This window comes from Anastrepha ludens, chromosome 5 (assembly GCF_028408465.1).
Source record: "Anastrepha ludens isolate Willacy chromosome 5, idAnaLude1.1, whole genome shotgun sequence".
In the NCBI taxonomy this organism is placed as follows: Eukaryota; Metazoa; Arthropoda; class Insecta; order Diptera; family Tephritidae; genus Anastrepha; species Anastrepha ludens.
In genome coordinates this window covers 104,785,727-104,809,755 of record NC_071501.1, presented here as the reverse complement: position 1 = coordinate 104,809,755, position 24,029 = coordinate 104,785,727, and the positions used below count along the sequence as shown (strand labels likewise).

The 24,029-nt window shown below is 36.2% G+C and overlaps 5 protein-coding genes across 7 annotated transcripts; 3 read left to right on the top strand and 2 right to left on the bottom strand.

Moving 5' to 3' along the window:
* The first annotated feature begins 4,543 nt into the window (after nucleotides 1–4,543).
* LOC128864177 (dynamin-1-like protein) lies at nucleotides 4,544–9,788 on the top strand. The gene is made up of 8 exons (XM_054103709.1): nucleotides 4,544–4,852; nucleotides 5,754–5,898; nucleotides 5,961–6,625; nucleotides 6,687–7,138; nucleotides 7,199–7,541; nucleotides 7,611–7,848; nucleotides 8,596–8,807; nucleotides 8,889–9,788. Exons 1-8 carry the CDS (start codon nucleotides 4,751–4,753, stop codon nucleotides 8,943–8,945), a joined length of 2,214 nt encoding a protein of 737 aa, XP_053959684.1. The 5' UTR covers nucleotides 4,544–4,750; the 3' UTR covers nucleotides 8,946–9,788.
* A 1,247-nt stretch (nucleotides 9,789–11,035) lies between these two features.
* On the bottom strand, nucleotides 11,036–15,469 carry LOC128864183 (actin-related protein 2/3 complex subunit 5). Of its 3 annotated transcripts, none has more exons than XM_054103719.1 (3): nucleotides 15,387–15,469; nucleotides 11,723–11,968; nucleotides 11,036–11,648 (listed from the first exon to the last, which is right to left on the bottom strand). In XM_054103719.1, exons 2-3 carry the CDS (start codon nucleotides 11,936–11,938, stop codon nucleotides 11,406–11,408), a joined length of 459 nt encoding a protein of 152 aa, XP_053959694.1. In that variant the 5' UTR covers nucleotides 11,939–11,968; nucleotides 15,387–15,469; the 3' UTR covers nucleotides 11,036–11,405. The 3 variants fall into 3 exon arrangements, with proteins under 3 accessions (XP_053959694.1, XP_053959693.1, XP_053959692.1); XM_054103718.1 differs by lacking the exon at nucleotides 15,387–15,469 and adding an exon at nucleotides 12,036–12,054; XM_054103717.1 differs by lacking the exon at nucleotides 15,387–15,469 and having other exon boundaries at nucleotides 11,723–12,093.
* Nucleotides 12,990–16,436, top strand: LOC128864184 (probable NADH dehydrogenase [ubiquinone] 1 alpha subcomplex subunit 12). The gene is made up of 5 exons (XM_054103720.1): nucleotides 12,990–13,091; nucleotides 13,157–13,257; nucleotides 13,357–13,534; nucleotides 13,590–13,674; nucleotides 16,287–16,436. The coding sequence occupies exons 2-5, from the start codon at nucleotides 13,163–13,165 to the stop codon at nucleotides 16,352–16,354; spliced, it is 426 nt and encodes a 141-aa protein (XP_053959695.1). The 5' UTR covers nucleotides 12,990–13,091; nucleotides 13,157–13,162; the 3' UTR covers nucleotides 16,355–16,436.
* A 199-nt stretch (nucleotides 16,437–16,635) lies between these two features.
* LOC128864181 (uncharacterized) lies at nucleotides 16,636–18,090 on the bottom strand. Its single transcript, XM_054103715.1, has one exon. It carries the CDS (start codon nucleotides 17,914–17,916, stop codon nucleotides 17,089–17,091), a length of 828 nt encoding a protein of 275 aa, XP_053959690.1. The 5' UTR covers nucleotides 17,917–18,090; the 3' UTR covers nucleotides 16,636–17,088.
* Nucleotides 18,091–20,223: 2,133 nt separating this feature from the next.
* On the top strand, nucleotides 20,224–22,634 carry LOC128864179 (E3 SUMO-protein ligase ZBED1-like). Its single transcript, XM_054103710.1, has 3 exons — nucleotides 20,224–20,290; nucleotides 20,350–21,972; nucleotides 22,030–22,634. The coding sequence occupies exons 1-2, from the start codon at nucleotides 20,266–20,268 to the stop codon at nucleotides 21,654–21,656; spliced, it is 1,332 nt and encodes a 443-aa protein (XP_053959685.1). The 5' UTR covers nucleotides 20,224–20,265; the 3' UTR covers nucleotides 21,657–21,972; nucleotides 22,030–22,634.
* The last annotated feature ends 1,395 nt before the right edge of the window (nucleotides 22,635–24,029 follow it).

Below are 24,029 nucleotides of genomic sequence, written 5' to 3'. Positions count from 1 at the left end.
AGAGGAGACCGGATTAAGTGACGAGAATGGTGGCATAGACGATCAACCTGCACGAGGTGAGGAAGCCTCAGGCACGGTTATTTGGAGCACACCGAATGAGTCGTTTGTTTCAAGAAAATCGGTTAGTAACCACCGCGAATGCAAAATTGCAGTAAATATTCGGCGCCACTCAACCCCCTACGAAATTTTTCGCAAATTGTTTCCAAGAAGCATATCTTTGTACATTGCCCAAGCAATATATGCCACTCAAGCCAGTGAAACGGGGCATCAAAATGTGGCTTCGCTGCGATTCTTTGACTGGAGACACCTATGACATGAGTATCTATTGTGGAAAAGTAGAATCTGTCCTTGAAAGGACACTCGGCTAACGAGTTGTGAATGATCTTGCAGCAACGATTTCTAATCCTGCCGTGACACTTTGCTTTGATCGTTTTTTCACCACTGTTAATCTTATTAACAACATACAATATCCAGCTTTAGGAACATTCATGTGCAACCGGAAGAATGTTCCGAAAATACCAGAAAAATTGCAGCGAGGCGAAGCTATTTTCAAAGTTAATTCGGCGGGTACGAAGTCAAACTAAAACCCTTTAATTAATTTTTTAAGTAACTTTCTTGATTGCAGGTACCATAGCGGTAAAGTGGCAGGACGTCAAAGAGGTAATGCTGCTCAGTAACTACCACACTTTGAAATGAGCACTGTTAAACGCAAAATGAAAGATGGAACTGAGACAGAGTTTCCATGCCCTGACATCGTAAAGACGTACCGCGCAATAATGGGCGGTGTGGACTTGGCATATCAAATGTCGGGATTGTATGATATAAACAGAAAATCAAATAAATGGTGGAAAAAAGTATTTTATCGTGGCATGATGATGGCTGCTGTAAACACTTGGGTTATATATTCGGAGCTGAATAGGAAGAAACCTGCCTTCTTACCAGTGCTGGTCGAGATTGCTGAGTCGCTAATTGAAAAAGGAAAGGAATCTACCGTATATAAATGACCCCGTCGGTCTGGAAGATCATCGAATAAGTATAAATCAATGACAAATGTGGGGGATCATTTACTCATAGAGCAGTCTAAAAGACGTCGGTGCGTAGCATGCGCCAATCGAAAAGTCGAGAAAAGAACAAAAATTATTTGCCGGGCTTGTAATTTGCCATTCTGTATACAATGTTTCGCTTCATCACATTCATAAAATAAATAAAAGTACAAATCATATGTTATTACCAAAAAAATGTTTCTACTTTCTAGGTGTAGTTTGTACCCTGTTGGGACAAATATATCCCATTTTTAAATACTGTTGGGACACATATGTCCCACCTCAAATATCGTTATCTACATAAGTTACAAGCTTCATCTAGTTTCTATGCCCATAAAGTACCAATGGGTATTCAAAAATTCAAAAATAAAGTTAGAGCAAATCCCCTGCAAAAGTCGAAGCGAAAGGGTTAAGCAAAGCAAAATGGATGGCAGAGAGGTCTGAAATCCGCATGCCATTCATAAAATTCCTTTACAGATGTGTCCAAAATGGCGGAAGGAGTAGGAGCGGCTGTTTTTTATCCGCAATTTAATCCCCAAAAGTATTTCAGACTCCCTAATTAACGTAATATTTTTCAAGCTAAAAGCTATGCCGCAACAAAAACAGCTGAATTAACTCTGGAATTAACTGCTCTTAATACTCGGACAAACATTTTCATTGATAGCCGAGCAGCTGATAAAGCTTATGGCTTCTTGCACTAACTCGGAAAGTGTTCAACAGTGCAAATATAAAATGTACGAACTCTGCGAAAATAGGCAAGTCACTATTTACTGGATACCAGAAGGAATAGAAGGATATGATAGAGCCGATAAGCTCGCTAAGACAGGTATTCGCTTGCCGAAATTGAGCACGTCACATGTATGTATACCAATCAGGCACCAGCTCTAGAAACGCAGTCGGTATGGGAACACTAAACCTCTTGCAAAACTGCCAAAATTATGCTAAGAACTTGGAATATGAATACTACAAACTTTATTTTACCACTGTCTAGGAAAGACTGCAAAATATTGGTTGAAGAATTTAAGGGTCACTGTCGCACCCCACATCACGCATTCAAAATGGGATTAGTCCTGCGCGAAACATCTAACACATGCAACGAAGCGAATGCCTGCTCTTTGTAGGACTCGACAAATTGCTGGCAAAAGACTGGACAGCTTGTTAAAGATCGCGAAGATGTGTATTAAAAATTACATAAAATAATATCTTCGACTCGAAATATTGTACATAGCACTGAGCCTAGAGGTATAAGTGAGATCTTTTTACAGATCAGCCAGCACTACCTAGTAGTAAAATTGCCCGAATTGAAATCACCCAGGGCAAGAAATTGAATATCGATAGGTAATTCCATTGATTTTAATGCCTCCCGCCTGGAAGTATGCAATGCAAATATGAATACACCTATCAGTACATGTGTATATATTATGTAACATTTTACAACAAGAACAAACATATGATTATAGATAAGAACAAACATATGAAATGTACGCAGATTGGATATTTGGCGCCATGATGTCGCGGAATTCTCTGTAGCTGTATTAACAAGTAGAACTTTCGATCGCGGCCATTACTCTATGATTGTATGCGTGTGTATACAAATTTCGTTCTAGGGCGGCACAGTGAATACACAAATATCAAAATAAATGTCAAGTATTTCACGTAATTTCCCCCACCGTGTGCAATTTGCTTTCTCATTCGTAATGCACTTCCCAATTCACTTCGAGTTACGTACATACTTCGCCATACGAAATTTTGAAAGCGAGTCACCTCATTTGTAAGTAATTTAGTCTCAATTACTTTGTGTCTTCTATAATTCTTATCCAAAATCTATCGATACTAGCTGTCAAACGCAACGAAAGCGTTAATATAAGCAAAATTAAAAAAAATTTAATTAAACCAGAAAAAGTAAAGTTTTAATAATGCAAATACAGATACACAGATATTATAAGAAAAATTATTATGTGAAGGAGGTGGCTGAACATCTTAAAAATTGTGAAGGAGACCAAATTGTAAAATTGTAAAAACCAGGCAATTCCTGAATGGCCATGGTGCACAGAATCACGGTATATAGAAACCAAAAGTGGGGTCTTCCGAAAACCGTTACCTTGTTATCGCGATGACTGGCGTCATAAACCAAATAAAAAAAATTGTCTGTAAATATTCAGGAATGACTTGGTAATATTGATATTTAAAGATTTATGATATTCAAATTGAACAAACTAATAAAAATAAAGTTATATTTTGAAAGGACGAATTATAAAAATACCTCCAAATGTAGGTTTTTTTGTTTGGTAAAGTAAACGCGGCCGCCGTAGCCGAATGGGTTGGTGCGTGATTACCATTCGGAATTCACAGAGAGAACGTTGATTCAAATCTCGGTGAAACACCAAAATTAAGAAAAACATTTTTCTAATAGCGGTCGCCCCTCAGCAGGCAATGGCAAACCTCCGAGTGTATTTCTGCCATGAAAAAGCTCCTCATAAAAATATCTGCCGTTCGGAGTCGGCTTGAAACTGTAGGTCCCTCCATTTGTGGAACAACATCAAGACGCACACCACAAATAGGAAGAGGAGCTCGGCCAAACACCCAAAAAGGGTGTACGCGCCAATTATATATATAGATATAGATAAAGTAAATTCCATAACTTTTGCTTGTATGTATATTCTTGGGACATGACGTTGCAACGAATTCAGGAGACGCAGCCTTGTACAGATACTTTTCCCATCACAAACAAGAAATGTCTCTTCTCTTTGTTTGTATATTCATACCGTTGGCGTCACAGCGAATTCGGAAGGCGCAATCTTGTATTCTATCATTAAAGATCATACTCTAAGATTTACTATAAAAGCCTAAGATATGAGGAAAATTGCAAATAGGCGACCTCTATGCTCGATAAATAAAAAAAATTGCCATTGTAAATGCCGGACTGCACAAAAATTGGTAACTTTCTAATTTTGACGTACTGCAAGTGCGGCGAAAATGATTATTTAATGAAGAACAGTTTTGTATCGCACAAATTTCTATCGGTGTTGTTATTTAATATATCAAATAATATGCAGGAAGTAAATGGAATTCAAATTAATTGAGGCTGTTCAAATGCACCCTTATCTCTTCGAAAAAGCCTAAAGGAGTACAGAAAAAGCTAGGCTTATCCAAGTTGGTTGCCATAAATTCTATTAAAACCCTATTTAAGCTGAATACGTATTAATTTTGTCATAAATTTCACAACCAACAATAACCTGTTTACACACATTATACATATATAATATTTGCTTTCACGACAAGAACAGCGGTTTTTTGTTTGTTTATATGCGGCAATACTTTCATTGAGGCACTACGGATAATTTTACAAGTCACTTCAGTCAAATGTGTTCTCGCAACGGACCCATTGTGATTGCCCTATTAATACGTTTGTAAGTCTTGTATCCGCTAGTTTACACAAAGTATACAAAGTACATTCATAAAATGACGTTAGTTTACAAATTACGGACAGAGTTTGCAATTGTGTACATTCAGCTGGCAACGTTCTCTACTGTCAGTATTTTCGGTTTTCCACTGAGTGAGTAGACAGCCAATAAAAGAAAATTTGCGAATAGTGTATTTTTATGCTGCACATCGAAAAAAGTTATAAAATAAAACAGAAATATAATAAGGGTGCGAGATATTAATGAAATTTTAAGTTGAAATCCTACGCCAGTGTCTTTGTCAAAATGGAAGCACTTATTCCGGTTATTAATAAATTACAAGATGTTTTCAACACAGTAGGCTCGGATTCTATACAATTGCCACAGATTGTAGTACTTGGAAGTCAGGTAAGCGCGATTCTATAGCACTGCCCCTTAACAATAATATGTACATATATGTATGGCGGACTAAAAAAACTGCACTTAAATGGCATACCACAATCGCATATCCTAACGTGTGCAAATTAAAGGACGTTTTCTTATGCTGATATGCTATTCATGGTTATGACATCCACAATACTGCTATGCGGTGATATTTAAACGTTCCTTGAGCTCTATATTTCTTATATAATAACCGGAAATTATAATAGCGTAAAGGACAATATATCGGAATAGTATATATAAAAATGTTTATAGATTGTTTATGTAATCCATTAACAGTGAACGCATTTAAGGTAAAAAATCAATACTGCATGTGGCGGTAGGCACTTTGTTGCAATAACGGCAGCACACAGCTGCTTCGCCAACACATTCTGACACACGCCATCTATCATAATTATTTATATTCGAGAACACCATGCACGAGACTTGCAGAATGCACCAAGAATGCTGATTGAGCAGCACTTTTATACATTAAAAAATAGTTACCTTATTTTCTTCCTACATATTATTTCCTTTTTTGGATGGTTGATACCCAGTAAGACAAGTAATGTAATACACAAACTCGATTAACATAAAAATATGTAAAATAATTTGTCAATGGTAATTGGCGTAGAATACAATAAAAAATTAGGATTTTATACATACAATGTCCATAAGATGTTACGCAACTAAACTGTTATTTATTTTTGTTGTTATACACCTTGCGCTTCTAAAAATGCCGAAATAATACCAAATTAACATGTCAATTATATTACCTTATCCGGTAGCCCTGGTACCTAGAATTGTAAACATATTAATTTATAATTTTAATTATATTTAATATTTAATAAATAAGTAATGAAGATAATATATTACCTTAATTTTATAGAGCTCCGGCAAAAGTTCAGTTATCGAGAGTTTAGTGGGACGCTCCTTTCTACCCCGAGGTACTGGTATTGTAACGCGTCGCCCTCTAGTTTTACAGCTAATTCATTGTCCACTGGATGATAGAGAACATCGTTCAGCTGAAAATGGTGAGAGTGTAATTTCTTACTATCTGCAGATATGAGTAAATAAAACTTCATTTATTTTACAGGTACAGTCAATGTGGATGAATGGGGAAAATTTTTGCATACCAAAAAGATCTTTACGGATTTTAACCAAATTCGTAATGAAATCGAGGAAGAGACCGATCGTGCTGCCGGTTCCAATAAAGGAATTTGTCCAGAACCTATCAACCTGAAAATATTCTCAACACGGGTTGTGAATTTAACGCTTGTCGATTTGCCAGGCATCACCAAAGTACCAGTAGGTGATCAGCCAGAAGATATCGAAGCGCAAATCAAAGACTTAGTTTTGAAGTTTATTGATAACCCCAATTCAATAATTTTGGCAGTGACAGCAGCAAATACTGATATGGCAACGAGTGAGGCACTTAAATTGGCTAAAGAATGTGACCCTGAAGGTAGACGCACCCTGGCTGTGGTAACCAAGCTCGATCTAATGGATGCGGGCACTGACGCCATTGATATATTGTGTGGTCGAGTTATACCTGTAAAATTGGGCATTATTGGCGTCGTAAATCGGTCGCAACAAGATATAATTGATAAGAAACAAATCGATGACCAACTTAAGGACGAAGCTGCATTTTTGCAAAGAAAATATCCCACTTTGGCTACTCGCAATGGCACACCATACTTGGCAAAGACGCTAAATCGTTTACTCATGCACCACATACGCGATTGTTTGCCAGACTTGAAAGTATATATTTTTTTAAATTTTATTTTATTGAAAATTTCAGCTTTATTTACTCAATTCGTAGACTCGCGTCAACGTGATGTCGTCACAATTCCAATCATTACTTCACTCATATGGCGAGGACGTGTCGGACAAGAGTCAAACGCTGTTGCAAATTATAACCAAGTTTGCGAGTGCTTATTGCTGCACAATCGAAGGTACTGCACGTAATATTGAAACGACGGAACTCTGTGGTGGTGCACGCATTTGTTATATTTTTCACGAGACTTTTGGTCGCACCCTCGATTCCATACATCCCTTGGCCGGTTTAAGTAAAATGGATATATTAACGGCTATACGCAATGCGACTGGTCCCCGCCCGGCACTGTTTGTACCCGAAGTTTCATTCGAATTGTTGGTGAAAAGGCAAATACGACGACTGGAGGAGCCTTCACTGCGTTGTGTGGAGTTGATACACGAGGAAATGCAACGTATTGTGCAACATTGCGGAAATGAAGTGCAACAGGAAATGCTACGGTAAATGGAACATTCTAAAATCAAACTGTGAGAGTATAATAATATAATTTTCACTTCCAGTTTTCCGAAGTTGCATGAAAAAATTGTTGACGTCGTTACGCAGCTTCTGCGTAGACGTCTCCCCGCCACAAATGTGATGGTTGAAAATTTAGTAGCTATTGAGTTAGCCTATATAAACACCAAACACCCTGATTTCCATAAGGACGCCGCACTCGTACCCAGCTTACTGAAGGCGGACAATATTATTGAGCCATTCAGCCATTTGAGTTCACAAGTGCAGCGACGTACTAATACTCCACGCAATTCAAATTCATCACCTCAAGTGTCAGCAGGACATCATTTGCAGCAGCAGCAGCAGCAACAACAACAACAACAACAAATGCAAAATGATACTCAAGAGCAAGTCAGTGAATTAAACGAGATTTCACGTGATTTGATATTTCATATCGGACTTTTTTGACTTAATTTTCAGAACCATTTCGGTGAGAACGCCGTCGGTCACAGCTGGCTATCAACTATTTTGCCTCCGCCGCCCTCGACTTTACCGGCTGTACGCGCACAGGAGAGTCAAGATAATACTGCAAACAATACACCTTTACACAATAATATTTCGAGCCCAGTGAAACCGGTTAATTTATTACCCGATATGCCGGCTCAACATGGTTCGAGGCGTTTAACCGATAAAGAACAGAAGGATTGCGATGTTATTGGTGAGTATTGTTGTTTTTATTTTTTTTAACTGAAAGTAACGCTAATTGTGGCATATGGCCGAGCGAATTATGTCACTACTACATGCATGGATACCCAGCTCTCATTGCACATTCCAACGAAATATGATTTATAGTAAACCCTCTTAGATAAAATTTATTTTTGATAAGATTTACGATATAATGAAAGTGATGTCTAATCAAAAATTTCTGATATCCTAGAAGAAAGGGGCCAATTTCACTATTTTTTATGGCACTGTAGGCGGCCGCCGTAGCCGAACGGGTTGGTGTGTGGGCCCTCGGTAGGCAATGGCAAAGGTGTGAGTGTATTTCTGCCATGAAAAAGCTCCTCCTGAAAACCATTTGCCGTTCGGAATTGATCCTTTTGTGAAGCGGCGTCAAGCCGCACGCCACAAATAGAAGGGAGAGCTCGGTCAGACACCCAAAAAGGGTGTAAGCGCGTGATATATATATATATATATATAGTTTCATATGTTATGCTGTGATGCAAAAATTGCTAACTGAATGATGTTGAAAATGGCTTATTTAGTCGAAATTCTAAGTTTTATTTGGACGTAATAGAAGGCAGATAAGCCAGAATACTACTTAAGGGTGTACTATATCGTATATAAATAGATAGAGAAATATAAGATAATATAAATAGAGATAAAATATATTTTTATACACTCCTCATAATTCAAATTATTATAATATTAATTGTTGCATTATTACCTCTTACCCTATTTTTAGAACGCTTAATTAAATCGTATTTCTACATTGTGCGCAAATCCATACAGGACTCTGTACCAAAAGCAATAATGCATTTCTTAGTTAATTATGTTAAGGATAATTTGCAGAGTGAGCTAGTCACACATTTGTACAAGTCGGAGAGAGCCGAAACTTTACTCAACGAATCGGACCACATTGCTGTTCGACGAAAAGAGGCGGCCGATATGTTAAAAGTAAGTCCATTCAAAACTTTGAAGTTAGAAACCGCATTTATTAACAAGTTTATCTACATTTTTCTCTATATATTTATTTAGGCGCTTACCAGGGCAAACCATATAATAAGCGAAATTCGCGAAACGCATATGTGGTAAAATGGAGAAGGTGCTGTAGTGTGTGAAATGTATTCCAAATACAAAACAAGACATCAACGCTGCGCTTCTTCACCAATTGGTGATTTATATTCTTCATGATACATGCATACATATATATTATATATTCGCAAATTCATTGTCAAGTTACATTTTTAACTACTTCAGTTTTCCTTTTCCAGTTTATCCTTCGCAAAAGAAAAAACAAACATCAAAAAATATAAGCATACTTGTTCATAATGGTTAAATATACTTGAATTGTAATCACGACAGCGTTGGCTAAAATATAAATATTAACTGTATTTATTTTTTATGTAAGATCTGTCAATCGCTTTCGCTCGATTTGCAACCAAAAAGACTTGTGACAGTGAAAATCTACATAAATTAGCGAACAATTCCACTTGAAAAATGCACTAATGGAAGTAATTAAATAATATAAAAAAACATTAAATATTAAACACAGCATCCACACTGCATTTTATTGGATTTTAAAATTGAGTAAATTCAATATAATAATTAAAAATTTCCTTTTGATTTGAAGCAATTAATTTATCAATTGTTATAAGTAACGGGTCAAAGTTATTTGTTATGCTGTGAATTATGAAAAAATGTGTCGATATTTGTTAGTTGCCTTTGTTAGTATATATGTTTGTTTAATTGTCAGAAATAATGCTTTTGTGGAAATTTTTTCATGCTTAATATACTTTCACTCATGAGCAAATGCAACTAGCAAATTCAATAGATAGAAAAAACCAATACTCCTACTGTGCGCTATTATTTAATTTCATAGCAGTGAATATCAAATAAAATGATTCCTGTTAAAAAATAAATAAAAATTATATTGTATTTACATTGTTTTAACGGTTTTAAGGGGCCAACAAAGCATATAATGCTAATCTAAAATTGCTCAGATCTGAAATATTATCGCGTGAGCAAAAATTAAGAATGTATAAAGCACTGGTACGACCTGTACTTACATCTGGCAGTGAACTATGGACGCTGAAATCTAACGAGACAAACCAACTTATGTGCTCCGAAAGATCTATGGCCCGCTTAGACTGGCAGATTGTACTTATCGCCTTAGGCACAATGCCGAAGTGGAAGAAATAGTTAAGAAAGAAACTATAATAAGATTTATTAAGTCTCAACGTTTTAGATGGCTGGGACATGTGGCTAAAATGAAAAGGGAGCGATCAACGAGAAAGGCACTAGATCTTCGGCCAATTGGATAAAGAAAAAGAGGACGCCCGAGAAAAAGGTGGCTAGAAGATATGGAAGCTGATCTTAAGAAAATGCGCGTGCAATATTGGAGGGAAGTGGCTGTAAATCAAGCACGATGGCAAGAAGCTGTGAAGGAAGCAATGGTTCACCAAGGACTGTTACGATAAGAAAAAGAATATAGATAGCCGTGTATCGAGAAGTAGCTCTTGTTATTGTAGCAGCATAAACATTCCCCATACATGCACGGGGAATGCTGCTGGGGAGACTGTCCTTGGCCGGATATAAATCTGGGTAACGTAGAACCGACTGTCATGGGAGCTTGAGAAGTAGCTCTATATTCGTTCGCTGAATATTTCGTTCTTTGCTCAACTTAAAAAAAAGTAATACCTCACATCACTCAATTTACTCGTTAGACTGAGCTCAAGCACGAAGATTTTCAAATATTAAGTATCGAGCAGGTGTGCCAGTACTTGTTGCTGGGCGAAAATATGCGAACAAAATCGGGAGCTGTAGTTAGCAACTATCTTTTGTCGTGAATATTTTTCCAATGACCGTCGATTTACGTATCGAAACGCTCGACGATCTTAAATATGTATATTTATATATATTCTGTGTATATTTGCCTTTATCTACTTTTAGGTCACGCAGCTCGACATAAAAAAATCCTTGCATTAACAGCAGAAACGATTCTAAAATTATTGATAATCGAATTTTGAATTGGTGATACATTTAACCCGAGGTGATCGTGTTTTCCTAATAGCTTCCCGTTTATTAATACGCATTGCCACATCGCAAATACAAATTGCCATAACTAGTATTTTTTGCCAGACAAAAAAATCAGTATTAATTCAATAGATATACAAAAACGTATGCACGTGGTGAAAATGAACACTTTAATACTTTTATTTAAAAAATAAACATGAACAATTTCTTTTCTGGTTTGAAGTGTAGCGTTACAAATAAAAAAAAATACATGATAAACATATTGACTACGACAGGCTCAGACACACCGGTTTCCATATGCAAACTCATGCAGTACGACCTGCACAATAACAATTGCAACAAAATACGCCAGTGAATTGCTACATTTTTTTTAATAACCAACATATATGTAATAGTTTCAAATAATTATTCATATCAGTACTGCTATGGAAGTATTAGAATTAATAGCCCAAATTTTTGCTTTTTGTTTGCTCTTTTCATTCACTTAAGTATAAGTTTATGTTCGATTACGAATAAAGCTTATGCTCGATTCGTATCCGAGAGCACCCGCACTATACATCCAACACCACCTTTGGCAAATGCTTTTTCGTGCCATTGCAACAGATGTCCGCTAGAACCTTCCGATGGTATTTCGAAACCGCGATAAATATACTTCATTAATATGTCTATTAAGTCGTTTTGTTCCAGCGCTTCTACAGCTTGGTCCATCTGTGATGACTTGATAGAGAGCAGCACACGCAGCGTTATATTCAAGGCGTTGTCCTAAATAGCGTAAGGTAAAAGTGAACGAGTATGCATTATATGAAAGCGTTGTTAAAAGAATTTGTGGCACATACCTTTACTTGTTGATGTTTGCAGCGTAAGGGCGCATTCTGTAGGGCATTAACCAGTGCCTCAACAGATTTCCCTTGTGTGAGGAGTGTTGTTATTTCGTTCTCATCTGGGCCTACAGTCGCTGAGATTGCGTCCGCTTCGTCTTCTTTAAAGTTGTCCTCATTATATTGATCCACATCAATTTTGCGGAAAGCCGAACTAGAGGTGTTCTTCGCCATATCTTTTCTTGGCAGTCAACAGATGATGACCTTAAATACACAATAGGAAATGTGGAATTTTTAGGCACAATCAAAAGAAATTACAAAAATGATTCACTCGAAGAAGAACTTATCAAAGATGTCAAACATGACAGTTATCAGCCAAACCGAAAAACCGATAGACGCAGACTTCAAAAATATCGCGATATTTGGATTGACGAAAGCATTCGATATTGATGGATCACGCTCCGCTTGCCATGTACCCTGCACGTTCAATATTTCTCACATCAGTTTTTACATAATTTTTATGCTGGATGATTCCATGGTGGAATAATAAACCATACTTCAAAATTTGAAAATTTAAAAGCGTTCTAGGGCTAGTGCATCAAAAACATTTGGAGGTTTTTCATACACGACATCGACAGGTACACCGACCGTGTAAGCGCTAATTCAGTGTCAATTGCTTTGCGAGCAGCAAACAAATGTTTAGTCGCGAAATCGACTGTCACACCAAAACGAATGCTAAAACCGCATTCTATGCGTTTTTAGATTTTTATTCAGCTACAGTGAAAAGTCTTTCAAAAGACGCGTCCAGATATTGTTTTCAAATAAAACGTGAAAACTTCATTTAGATGCCAACTATGAGCACGTGTACAGGTAAATAACCTTGCGCTACAGCAGCAAAATTCTCAACAGAACGTCCATTCTCATGAGTTTCAATAATTTTAACGCGTTATTATATCGTGTAAGATTGTATTTACTTAAATTACTCACTACTGACATCGAGGTGTCACTTTTTAGAGACCCTTCATTTACATGCTGAAAGAAGAGTTGGAAACTACACTTTTGCTTATTCACGGAAAATGGAATGAATTAATTAATACAATATTCACATTCAAAATACCAGAATCTTAGTTGTAACTTACTTTTTGCCCCATTACCAATAAATAGCTGCCAAAGAGAATTTCAAATGCGCCGAGGAATCAAAGTAGTTCGCATATTATAAAGGAATGAATTATGTGGCGTGGGAGTATAGCATTATCATATTCTCTAAACGTTTGACATAAAATTATCGATTGTCTGCTCTCGATAATTGTATTGTTGTAATAACTTTCCAAACTGATTGACGGAAAACCAGCTGTTTTTGACATCAAATCGCTTACATTGCGTTAAGGTATGGACAAGTTTTGCCGAATATTTTCTTTTGAAAATATAATTTATTTACTCAAAATTGATTAGGTAACGATGGCGAAGTATTTAGGCCTAGATCGGCTCGGTAAAATATTTCAAATGATCCGCCAATCAGGTGGAATTAAGCAAGCCTATATGAAGATGTACAGGTCAGTGATATTTGGTTAATATATCCCTCGCGCTTATATAAGCGACAGCCATCAATATCGAACAATTGGTTCAAAATAAGTAATAATTTTATATTTTAGGTATGATGATCTAAAAATTGGAACACTCGTAGGTACAGATAAGTATGGCAACAGGTATTATGAAAATCCGTACTACTTTTATGGCCGCAATCGCTGGGTGGAATATGCGGATCATTTAAATTTGGAATATGACGGTTCCCAAATACCCGCTGACTGGTACGGTTGGATGCATTACAAGGTACAAAAATACACTTTCTGCTTAGCCTTTTACTTGCATTATCATTTAATTACAGACCGATTTGCCACCAACTCGTGATGGTAGTCGTCCCAAATATAAGTGGATGGCTGATCACAGTGAAAACCTGTCCGGCACCAAAGGTAAATAAATAAATTTCTTGTAAATGGGCTAGCTGAATTATATAATAGTGTAAATGAGTAGTTTATACATGGATTCCCATTTATGGTTTATTTTTGAAATTTCTAAAAAATCAAATATCAATTTTTTTCTGTATAATTTTTGGTTAATTCCATAGCATGATTCAATAATAAATAATAATTAGAATCATGATTCCATAGTATAATGAATGACGTTCGTTCGCAGTATATATAATATTAAAAAAAAAAAAAATTTCAAAAAGGGAAATAAGGAAACTTCAAATGTACCTACATTAAACTGGTTGGCACACTTTTTATTATTACGCTAGGGTTTATTCGAAAGAACAAACATTCCGATCATTAATGGAACACGATTTTATTCATGTGGATGCCTCGGCTCAATTTGTTGTAGCAGCATAAACATTCCCCATACTTACATACGGGGAATGCTGCTGGAGTGGAAATCCTTGGCCGAATATAAATCCGGGTCGTTTCGGTAATGGAGAACCGACTGCCGTGGAAACTTAATTTGTAGCAACGTATGCTGTTAACCTAATTTTCCAAGTGACAGTTTCTGGTTCTATCAATAGCTTACTTGATATTCCCCTTAAGGTGCTGAATCTTTCGTGGATTATTCCGAGCTCCGAGGTGACCACTTGGCATCGCCTAGACGGAGTGTAAAATATTGATTTTGGGATGGCGCGCCATCCTACTATAGCCAAAGTTAGTCCAAGCGCATGCCTTCAATTTCCCCGCCACATAATCGTTAATAATGCCTCTGTAGCGCTTGATGGAAATGACGTTTCAAAGAGTATTTTCAAAGAAACATGGGTAAATGATGCCTCTTCAAAATTCGTACCAAACTGTCGCTTCCTGAAGGGGAGTTGGTTTTTCGGCGATCACGTACGAGTTTTCCAATCCCCAAATACGGTAGTTTTGCTTGTTAAAATGTGCGCTTCGTGATTTGTACTTCTTTTCAGTAAACGCACTAGTTAGGCTATACGCCATTGGCCTTGGAAAAAAGTGTGCAATATTTCCTCAACGTTAATAAAGAGTTCAGCTATTCAACGAAAGACAGTAATCGTAATCTTGAAATTACTTACTGCTCACCCAATTAGAAAGTTTTAGATTCCTCTCTTTTGCTTTTAATTGGCTTAAATCGTTTCTGAAGAACAGAAAGCAGGTTGTTAAACTGCGGTATCTCAAGGTAGCCTTTTAGGTTCATTGCTTTGTAGAATTTTCATTAACGATATTGTAGAAGTTTCCAAATTTGGCGTGTGCTTACTCTACGCCGACGATCTAAAGCTTCATCATCCTATACGAAATTTTGAAGATTGCGTAAATCTTTCATGGTAAACCAACAATCGTTTATCGCTAAACTTTGGCAAATGTAACATGATAACATTTTCACATTCCATCTGCCCCATTTTGTTCAATTATATGCATGAAACGCATGTTGTGTCTAACCGAGTCATTACGCTTAGAGGCTTAGGAGTTTATCTCGACTCAAAGTTAAGCTAAGAATTTATTCACCCGTCGGCACCCGTCTGTTCTTGAGTATGCAAACTTTATTTGGCATCCTGGGTTCATCGCACATTCTGATCGATTGGAGGGTATTCAAAAAATTTCACTAAATTTGCGTTCGGAAGGCACAATATTTTATTCTATCATTCTTGAATCTAAACAAGAAGTAGGAAAAGCAATTTCTCACTCACACTATTCTAAAAATACTGGTTCAACGAATATACTCGTATTATGAAATGCTCGGAAGAGTCAACTAAAAGACAGAATTGGAAGTGTATGCACAGTAAAGGAATTGAAAGTAACTCATAATAATTTGTAGCGACTAATACCGTGCTGAGACGATAACTTAGCGTTAATTTTTTTTAAGTACTACCAACGTTTTTTCGTTGTTTTTGTAGCATAAAAAATACCCCATAATTTGTAGAAAATTCTGCTGAAGTGACAGTTCTTACACGGATATATGTATGGATGCATATTCGGGTCGGTCAAATAACGTAGAACCGACCGTCGGGAACGTTTTTAGTAGTATGCTATTATTTGAAGAATCTCTAATTCTAATAATTATGAACACAGAATAGGTAATGGTGTTTTCGTTTCTACGAAATAAATGTTGCCGTCACACGGGGTACAAATTGTTGAATGTTGTACTCATCCCCAGAGACAGATATATATATTTCTTCGAGGCATAGATAATCTTTGAGGTTTGCACTTCGACCTCTCACCCCTATAAAAATGCATGTATAGTATTTTGCTTACTCAGAATAGAGTAAGGGCGTATATCTATCTTTGTCTGGCAAACGCATTTCTTAATATTAACGTTTTAAGTAGTCAGTTGATTTTCTAGGGCAACGAACTCACCTGACAAAGCTTCTCAAGAGAGACAATTGGACAAATATGGCATTTTTGGAATCGAACTTAGAATTTTCTCGCCAGATTGCATGAAAAAAGTAGAGAAATCGCCGTTAATAACTGCGCCACTTACCCATCACCTCTCAGCTCAATAAAAAACACAAACACCAATAACAAATAAAAAAACAAATAACACAAATAACTGAGCAACAAAACTAATTATAGTTTCTTTTTTATTGTAGAGCAATATATGCCGTACTCAACAACAACACCGAAAATCGAGGCTTGGGATCCGAAGAAATCTAAATAAAAAGGAGTGATATTTTTAATTAAATTACACAACAGCGTTAACAACTGATTGTTAAATAAATAATAAATAACACAAACCAAAACCAGTTTCTCTCTGAAATAGAATCTAAAAGGGACTTATCAAAAGCGACTAACTTATGATAAACAGTAATTCCTTCACTTTAATTCGTATTAACCTTTTAAGCGTTTTGTTTTATTTTGAAAATGTGTGCTTATATCTTTAGGGGATGACGAGTATAGTCGACGAAAACGTCTGTCTTCAAAGTGTTAAAAGGAATTGAATTGAATGATTTAAATAGGTTTATTCGGTTACGTATGTAATACATTCTAAAATGTGACAAAATTATAAATATATGTGTAGTTTTGTTTTCTAAAATATCAAAATAATTAACAAAGCGAATTTCTTTCTCTTGGTGTCAAGTATACTCGTCATTAAACAAAAAATGCCATCATTTCAGGACGAGTATACTCGACATAAACGCTCAAAGGGTTAATATAAATTATTATTGTATTTTTTTTCGTTAATATATACTCACAAAAATTGAATTTGTATATACATATGTATATAAACCTATGCATATGGTAAATATACGCAGAAAAATCCTTAAGCCTGCAAATATTTTTGTTTTTATAGTTTATTGATAGTTTATTAATTGAAGATTAATCATATAAATTATTTTATATAAGTTAAATTACATAAGTTTGTAAGCAGTTATCATTATTAGGATACACACATTAAAAATTATTCAAAATCTTGGCTCTAAATTTCATGTATTTCTTTTGTGTTTCATAAGCTTTCTTAGCAATAGCCTCGCGTATTTCTTTATCCGCACCTTTGGTGTTCACTTTTACGCAATGTTCAATATCAGAAATCTTATAAGGATCTAATAGTGAATGTGCGAAGTATGCCAACAATACTGCAGAGTAATCAAATACTAGACCAAAAAGCATACGTGTCGCACCTTTTGGTGAAGTCCAACGGATTTTTGCATATTCTGATTCCGGAACTTCGGTACCATAAGGTCCCAAAACCATGATTGGTGGATCTTTATCAATACGCAATGGATAAGTTGCAGATTTGGTCGATGCTGTTTTTGGATAAGTTCCCTTCCTAACCGATACCATAAACTCTTTTTTATCCTCTATGAAGTCATCATTAAGACGTTTCATAATAGTGGACATTTCACCAAATAATTTCAACGATTTCTTATGCTTTTGTTTTATTACCTTCATGCTGATAATTTCTTTATCTAAATTACAATGATGGATACCAAAAAGTTGCTTAATATTGGTATTCACCTCACCGCATATTTCCTTAACTATTGCTTCATTGTATTTATCTGGAATCGATTTCGGTTTGTCATCCATTGTGCTGGAGGTTGCCTCAGAATTTGTATTTGCATTATTTTTGGCATCAATATTCAAAGCGTATAATAAAATTTCATTAATAATATCCATTTTTGATCTTTCGACAGTTGTATTTAGTCTTTTCAATCTTCTTACGATATATTCAACTTCTTTTATTGCCAAAATGGATTCCAAGTCCTCCGTCCCAGTAGCCATTGCGTCTAGATTATATCACGTAGATATGTATGTGTGAATTTAGTTGTTGTTATTGTTAAAATAGATAATGCAAAAGCGCGGATTTTCAACTTTTAGTTTTAATAGCGGATCCTGAAATGTGCGCGCGATCGTGCTTTACTTTTGTGCCTGAAATGATTTACAGAAATGTATGTGCATACATCTAAGCCATTATTGCTTTTACTGTAATGTTTGTTGTTCTAACTGTATTGAAATAACTTTTCTTTTGGGTTGCATTTGTGCATTCTTTTTCTGTTTTGTGTTTAAAGTGATTAGTAAAATGCATAAAACATGATGAAATGCTTTTTGAAGGAGAATCAGGAAATAAAGGGCAGATTGTTCTTTGGTGTTCAAACTATTCAATGTCATCTATGCTATTTAAATGCACTAATAGTTGTACCAAATACAATATTGATAAACTTTTCGACACACATTAGTATGTACGTACAGATCAACCTCTGCTAACCAAATTAAATATAAAGGGCTTTCCAATAACATGTGTTATTTTGAATAGCCCGCTATTTCGGTAGATTTCACTTTTGAAGCAGTCATTTTTAGATATTTGACAAGTAAAAACTATGCCATTAATAGAAAGGGAACGATACACGCTTAAACAACGCACTGAAATTATTAAAATTATAATCGCTATAAAAATGGTGAAAATCTGGCAGAGACGGTTCGTAAAAATCGAACATTTTGTTGCCCTCGTGAAGCACCTTGTCGAACCACAATACAGAAATTGGTGAAAAAATTCGAGCTGTTGGGACAAGTTAGTGATGTGAAGAATAAAACCCGTGCACGTCGCTCAAGAACAGCCGAAAATACTGCTGTTGTAGCCGAAAGTGTTGAAGAAAACTCAGGCTTGTCCATTCCTCTCCGTTCTTTGGAATTAGGCATTCCACAAACGTCATATAAAGGTTTGTGCCTTAAGGCTTATACAGTCCAGTTAACACAAGAACTCAAGCCGGCCGATCGTCAACAACGTCGTGTCTTTGCTGATTGGGTCGTTGAAATGCATGAAAATGATCCGGAATTTCATCGAAAAATCTCTTGAGTGGTGAGGCCCCTTTCCACCTCGGTGGCTTCGTCAACAAGCAAAATTGTCGTATCTGGGACTCAGGAAATCCAAGAGTTATTGTTGAAAACCCCCTCTATCCTCAACGTGTGACTGTTTGGTGCGGTTTATGGTCCGGCGGAGTCATTGGGCCTTACTTTTTCGAAAATGAAACTGGAGCAACAGTTACGGTGAATGAATTGCGCTATCCAGAGATGATTAACGATTTTTTATGGCCGGAATTGGGTGGTATTGATCTGGACTAGTGTTAGTTTCAACAAGACTGTGCTACGTGCCACACAAGCAAGGAAACCATTGATCTTTTACGAGAATAACCCCTCCTATTGCGAAACCCTTTACTTATCAGGAAGTCAGTTTCGTAAGTTAATTACAATAGCATCAGAATGTCTTTTGAAAGATAAAATTATGTATAATACGTTCACATATAAGTAGATGATCTTCTTTTCCGTGTTTAACCCCCAATTCGCAATTAAAAAACAAGATTTCCCTTACAAAATTTCTCTTCCAAAATCTGAGATTAATTTTTTGAAACCTCAGTAAACGTCGTTTACGGATTTATTTTATTTAGCATTCCACACCGAAACCTGCATAATTTTCTGCTAATGGAGGCAACTGCAAAACTAGTTACTCCTTTAATGTCCCTATTCGGTGTGCTATAGACCAAGGCGAATTTATTACAGGTGACAGCAAACACATATAAGTAAAACCCTACATGTATTTGTTGTTGCGTTTGGTGCAAGCATCATGTCAAAATCAGCAAGCAAATGTAAACATACGAGTGTAAACCTACCAATACATACAAACAAAGCATATCATTTTGACGTAAGCCATACCTACGGCGAAAAATTCAGCTGGGTGAATGCTGTCACCTTATTAAATCCACCTTGCTATAGACGAACTTAACATCATTTGATTTTGCTTCTTCGATAGATTCTTTTTCATAGGATTCCATCAAACTATTGAAAACGAAGTGCAGTGTGTTAAATTGTGAATGCATAAATTAATATAAAGCCTTCAAAATAGAGCTGGGAAAACCATCGATGGCACCATCGATATTATCGATGGAACCGATGGAGTGCGATAAATCGATGGAAATTTTTCGATGTCGATATATCGAATTTCTTTTTGGTTCCAACACGTGTGTAAGTAAATTGCAATATATAGGAAGATTTTGTTATTATTAATTTTTTCTGCCTTTCTTTACATAGAGGTATACTTTTATTCTATTAGAGTACCCTGGCAGTTCCTCTGGTAAAATGGACAAGTTTTTGACCTCATCCCGTAAGCATTTTAAAAAGAAACAATTACAGGACAATTTTTAAGAATTTTTTTCTTTTTAGAAAAAGATCATGATACCTCTCCAACATCATCAAATGAACCATCTTGTTCAAAATCTGAACCGGAGCCTAAGCGCAAAAAGTGTATTTCCGCAGTGTGGACACATTTTGACAAATTGCAAACCAAACAACTTGCTAAATGTCATTATTGTGGCAAAGAATATAAGACAAGCGGAAACACGTCCAACTTGTTAGAGCACTTAAAACGGGCCCACCCTCTTGCCCAGCAAGTTAATAACGAAACTACGTCTTCTCAGTTAGAGCGATATTTTACACGGACAGACGTTTACGGTCCAACATCTTCCAAAAAGGAAGCAATTGACAAAGCCATTGCTGCAATGGTTGCAACGGATTTGCAACCATTTAGCGTTGTCGAAGATATTGGACTTAGAAACTTGATGAGGGTGGTGGACCCTAGATACGTCATTCCCTGTCGAAAAACTCTGCGGGACACGCATATTAAAAATATGAACGAGAGTATGACGGAGAAATTGAAGGGCATTCTTGACTCCGTTGACTCGTGCGCTATCACAACAGATGCATGGACATCTCGTGCAAATGTTAGTTATCTAACTGTAACGTGTCACTTTATTTTAAATTTCGAGCTTAAGACGGCAGTGCTATCTACAAAGCCACTAATGGATGAGACAAACCATTCAAGTCTAAATATTGCCAACACATTGCGTGAAATATGCGATGAGTGGAAAGTGTTCGACAAACTGCACACCATTGTGACCGACAACGCAGCATCTATGATTAAAGCGTGCGAATTATTGAAAAAGAAACACTTACCGTGTTTTGCGCACACTCTTAATCTTGTTGTGCAAGATGCTTTAAATCTGGAAAATGTGCAAAACGTTTTAAAAATCACAAAAAGAATAGTGTCCTATTTTAAGAGTAGCGCTATTGCTTATGCAAAGTTCAAAGATGCCCAAGGCACCGAAAATCCTTGCTCTCTATTGCAAGAGGTCCCTACTCGCTGGAACAGCGCATTACAAATGATTCAGAGAGTGTTGCGGACAAGAGAGCCCCTAACTGGCACCCTTTTAAGATGCCATAATGCTCCGATTCCACTGTCAGAGGATCAATTTCGGATTTTGAAGGACTTGTGCTCGCTTTTGGAACCGTTCGAAAAAGCCACAAAACATGCGTCTGCTGCAAAGGGCGTTACAATTTCATTAATTGCTCCTGCAATGTTCGCCTTATCGCAAAGTTTGGAAGAGCTCCATGAGCAGATGTTAACACCTGTAGGGAGAGAAACTTGCGAGTTTTTACAGAGCAACGTAAAAAAAAAGGCTCTTCTCATATGAGAATAGATCAGCACCACGCCTTGGAACTCTTCTTGACCCACGCTTCAAAAAGGAGGGTTTCCAAAATCCGTCAAATGCCCAGCAGGCCATGTTGATGTTGGAGGGAGAGGTTCATACTATAATACAGGACGTGAGATCTAAAAATTCCACAGAGGAACTGCCAAGGAATGAGGAGACTCCATTTTTATTTAAATGCATGGCAGGAAAAATAAAAGAAAAAAACAAAAGTTCACGGGCGGACTCAATTATTACCATTCGCCAATATATGGAGCAGCGCAATACTCTTCATGACAGCGATCCGCTCCAATATTGGCAGGTAAGTTAAGTGTAGTTTTTTTTAACAACTTTCATAATTGTACTTTCTACAATACAGATTAACAAGGAACATTTATTTGCACTTGGACAATGCGCAATAAAATTCTTGTGTATACCAGCAAGTTCAACTGAATCAGAGCGCACATTTAGTAAAACAGGAGCTATTGTGACGGAACGGAGAGCATGTTTAAAACCTAAACAAGTGAACACATTGGTTTTTATTAACAAAAATCAATGGCTACTTTAAAATAACTGTGATATTGGAACGAATTGTTTTTTTTTTTAAATAAGAACATCTCATTAGCATTAAGTTTGGAAATCACCTTTTGTTTTGTAGTATTTAAGAGTAGCAGCTATCCGCTGCATAGTACAATAAGGACCTCTCATTAGCATTAAGTTTGGAAATCGCCTTTTGTTTTGTTTTTGCTTAGAGAGATTTTTGTTTTCGTTTTTTGGACTTAGGACGAGAAGTCACCCTTTTTTTATCTTCAAGTTTAACTTGAAACTATAAATTTTGTTTTTATATTAAAGAACATTCACAAATTACAAGCTAAAATCATTTTAATATATTTTCGATGGAATTAATTTATAAAGGGCTAACTTATAGTAGTTAAATTATACGCTAGATAATTCGTATCGATGATTATAGACAAGGTCATGAGTTCTGATACTTTTGGTTGACCCTTTTTGAATATTTGAAACTTTGTAATATTGAAAAACGACACCAAAATATATATGTTGAATAACTCGTTTAAATTTTCGATGGAACCATCGATAGTATCGATGGTTTTTTCCATCGATGGAAAAAATATCGAGTGGAGCAACCATCGATGGATTCCCAGCTCTACTTCAAAAGCAGTTTGTTTGCGCTTTTATACGAAAGACGCCGTGGCTAGAAAATGTGTGTATGTATGCGTATAATTTCTTGTGTTTGGTTGTTTCCATTGCTTTCGCCTACTCTTCTTCTTCATAAACAAGTAATTCCCCTCCCTTTTGTTTGCTTATTCATGGACTCTTACGACACATCGAATTCGGAAGGCGCAACCTTGTTCTCTATCCTTCAGAGAACGTTAATGAAATTTAACGTTCTCTGTATCCTTATTTGTTTAGTTTAAATATGAAAAATCTCAATATTACCAAGGCATTCACTGAATTTTCACAAACATGCAATTTCTCCTCCTTTTGCTTATTTTGCATTAAAAAGAGCCTGACTTGTCAAAATCGCGAAAAATAAAGTAACTTTTAGGAAGAAGCCACCTTCACTATTCAGTTCGCCTTACTTTTAGTATCTTGCCGTTTTTTATTATTTTAATTTTTGACAATGTGATTAAAGTATACAATTAGATGAAATGTATTAATATATCAGACCATATTTTAATTGTAAAATTAGAAATGTCATTTTAAAATAGTCATTAAGCACTGAAGGCCCTTGTAGCCAGTGTGCTAATTAAGTTAGGGTTATATTTTATATATCTCCTATAAATAATAATAATTATTATTATTTTATATTAGGCCTCTACGTTTCGCTAAAGTAAACTACAGACCAAGAATGATAGAATACAAGAATTCAACAATTGTTGGAATGATCGACAACAATATGTGCTGCCTCAAATGGGTTAAATGAATGTGTCTATCAGGTTTTAAAAGACCTGAACTCATCTTCTTAAAAACGCCTATCCATTTTGTTCCCACCAACACTGTGGCCGTTGAAAGATATTTATGCTGAAAGTTTCACAATTTCCTGTCCGTCTGTCCTTAACCAAAATGTAGCCAAAAATGGTACTTCAAATTATATAATAAAGTATAGAAGTATTTATAATGTTCTCGTACAGTAATCTTTATTATAAAGGGGGTTTCAATTGGCGCGAGTCGATTTTGGCGCCCTGTGGCAGCCATTTTGTTTTGGTGACATCTGTCAAATCTTTTGTTTATTATTCAGTTGTTTATGGCAAATCATCATGGCAAGGTACACGATTGAACAGCACGTTCAAATGATAAAACTTTATTATCAAAATGAGTGTTCATTAACGCAAACGTTGCGCGCATTGCGCCCATTTT

What these genes read in the sequence shown, in the direction of transcription:
- LOC128864183 (XM_054103719.1), bottom strand. Translation starts at nt 11,938, where the DNA reads ATGGCGAAGAACACCTCTAGTTCGGCTTTCCGCAAAATTGATGTGGAT. An exon ending in GCAAACATCAACAAGTAAAG is followed by an intron (nt 11,649 to 11,722) that starts GTATGTGCCACA and finishes TACGCTATTTAG; the next exon opens with GACAACGCCTTGAATATAAC.
- LOC128864184 (XM_054103720.1), top strand. Translation starts at nt 13,163, where the DNA reads ATGGCGAAGTATTTAGGCCTAGATCGGCTCGGTAAAATATTTCAAATG. An exon ending in GCCTATATGAAGATGTACAG is followed by an intron (nt 13,258 to 13,356) that starts GTCAGTGATATT and finishes TTTATATTTTAG; the next exon opens with GTATGATGATCTAAAAATTG. An exon ending in AAACCTGTCCGGCACCAAAG is followed by an intron (nt 13,675 to 16,286) that starts GTAAATAAATAA and finishes TTTTTATTGTAG; the next exon opens with AGCAATATATGCCGTACTCA.
- LOC128864179 (XM_054103710.1), top strand. Translation starts at nt 20,266, where the DNA reads ATGGACAAGTTTTTGACCTCATCCC. An exon ending in CAAGTTTTTGACCTCATCCC is followed by an intron (nt 20,291 to 20,349) that starts GTAAGCATTTTA and finishes TTTTCTTTTTAG; the next exon opens with AAAAAGATCATGATACCTCT.
- LOC128864177 (XM_054103709.1), top strand. Translation starts at nt 4,751, where the DNA reads ATGGAAGCACTTATTCCGGTTATTAATAAATTACAAGATGTTTTCAAC. An exon ending in ACATCGTTCAGCTGAAAATG is followed by an intron (nt 5,899 to 5,960) that starts GTGAGAGTGTAA and finishes TTTATTTTACAG; the next exon opens with GTACAGTCAATGTGGATGAA. An exon ending in GTGCAACAGGAAATGCTACG is followed by an intron (nt 7,139 to 7,198) that starts GTAAATGGAACA and finishes TTTCACTTCCAG; the next exon opens with TTTTCCGAAGTTGCATGAAA.
- LOC128864181 (XM_054103715.1), bottom strand. Translation starts at nt 17,916, where the DNA reads ATGGCTACTGGGACGGAGGACTTGGAATCCATTTTGGCAATAAAAGAA.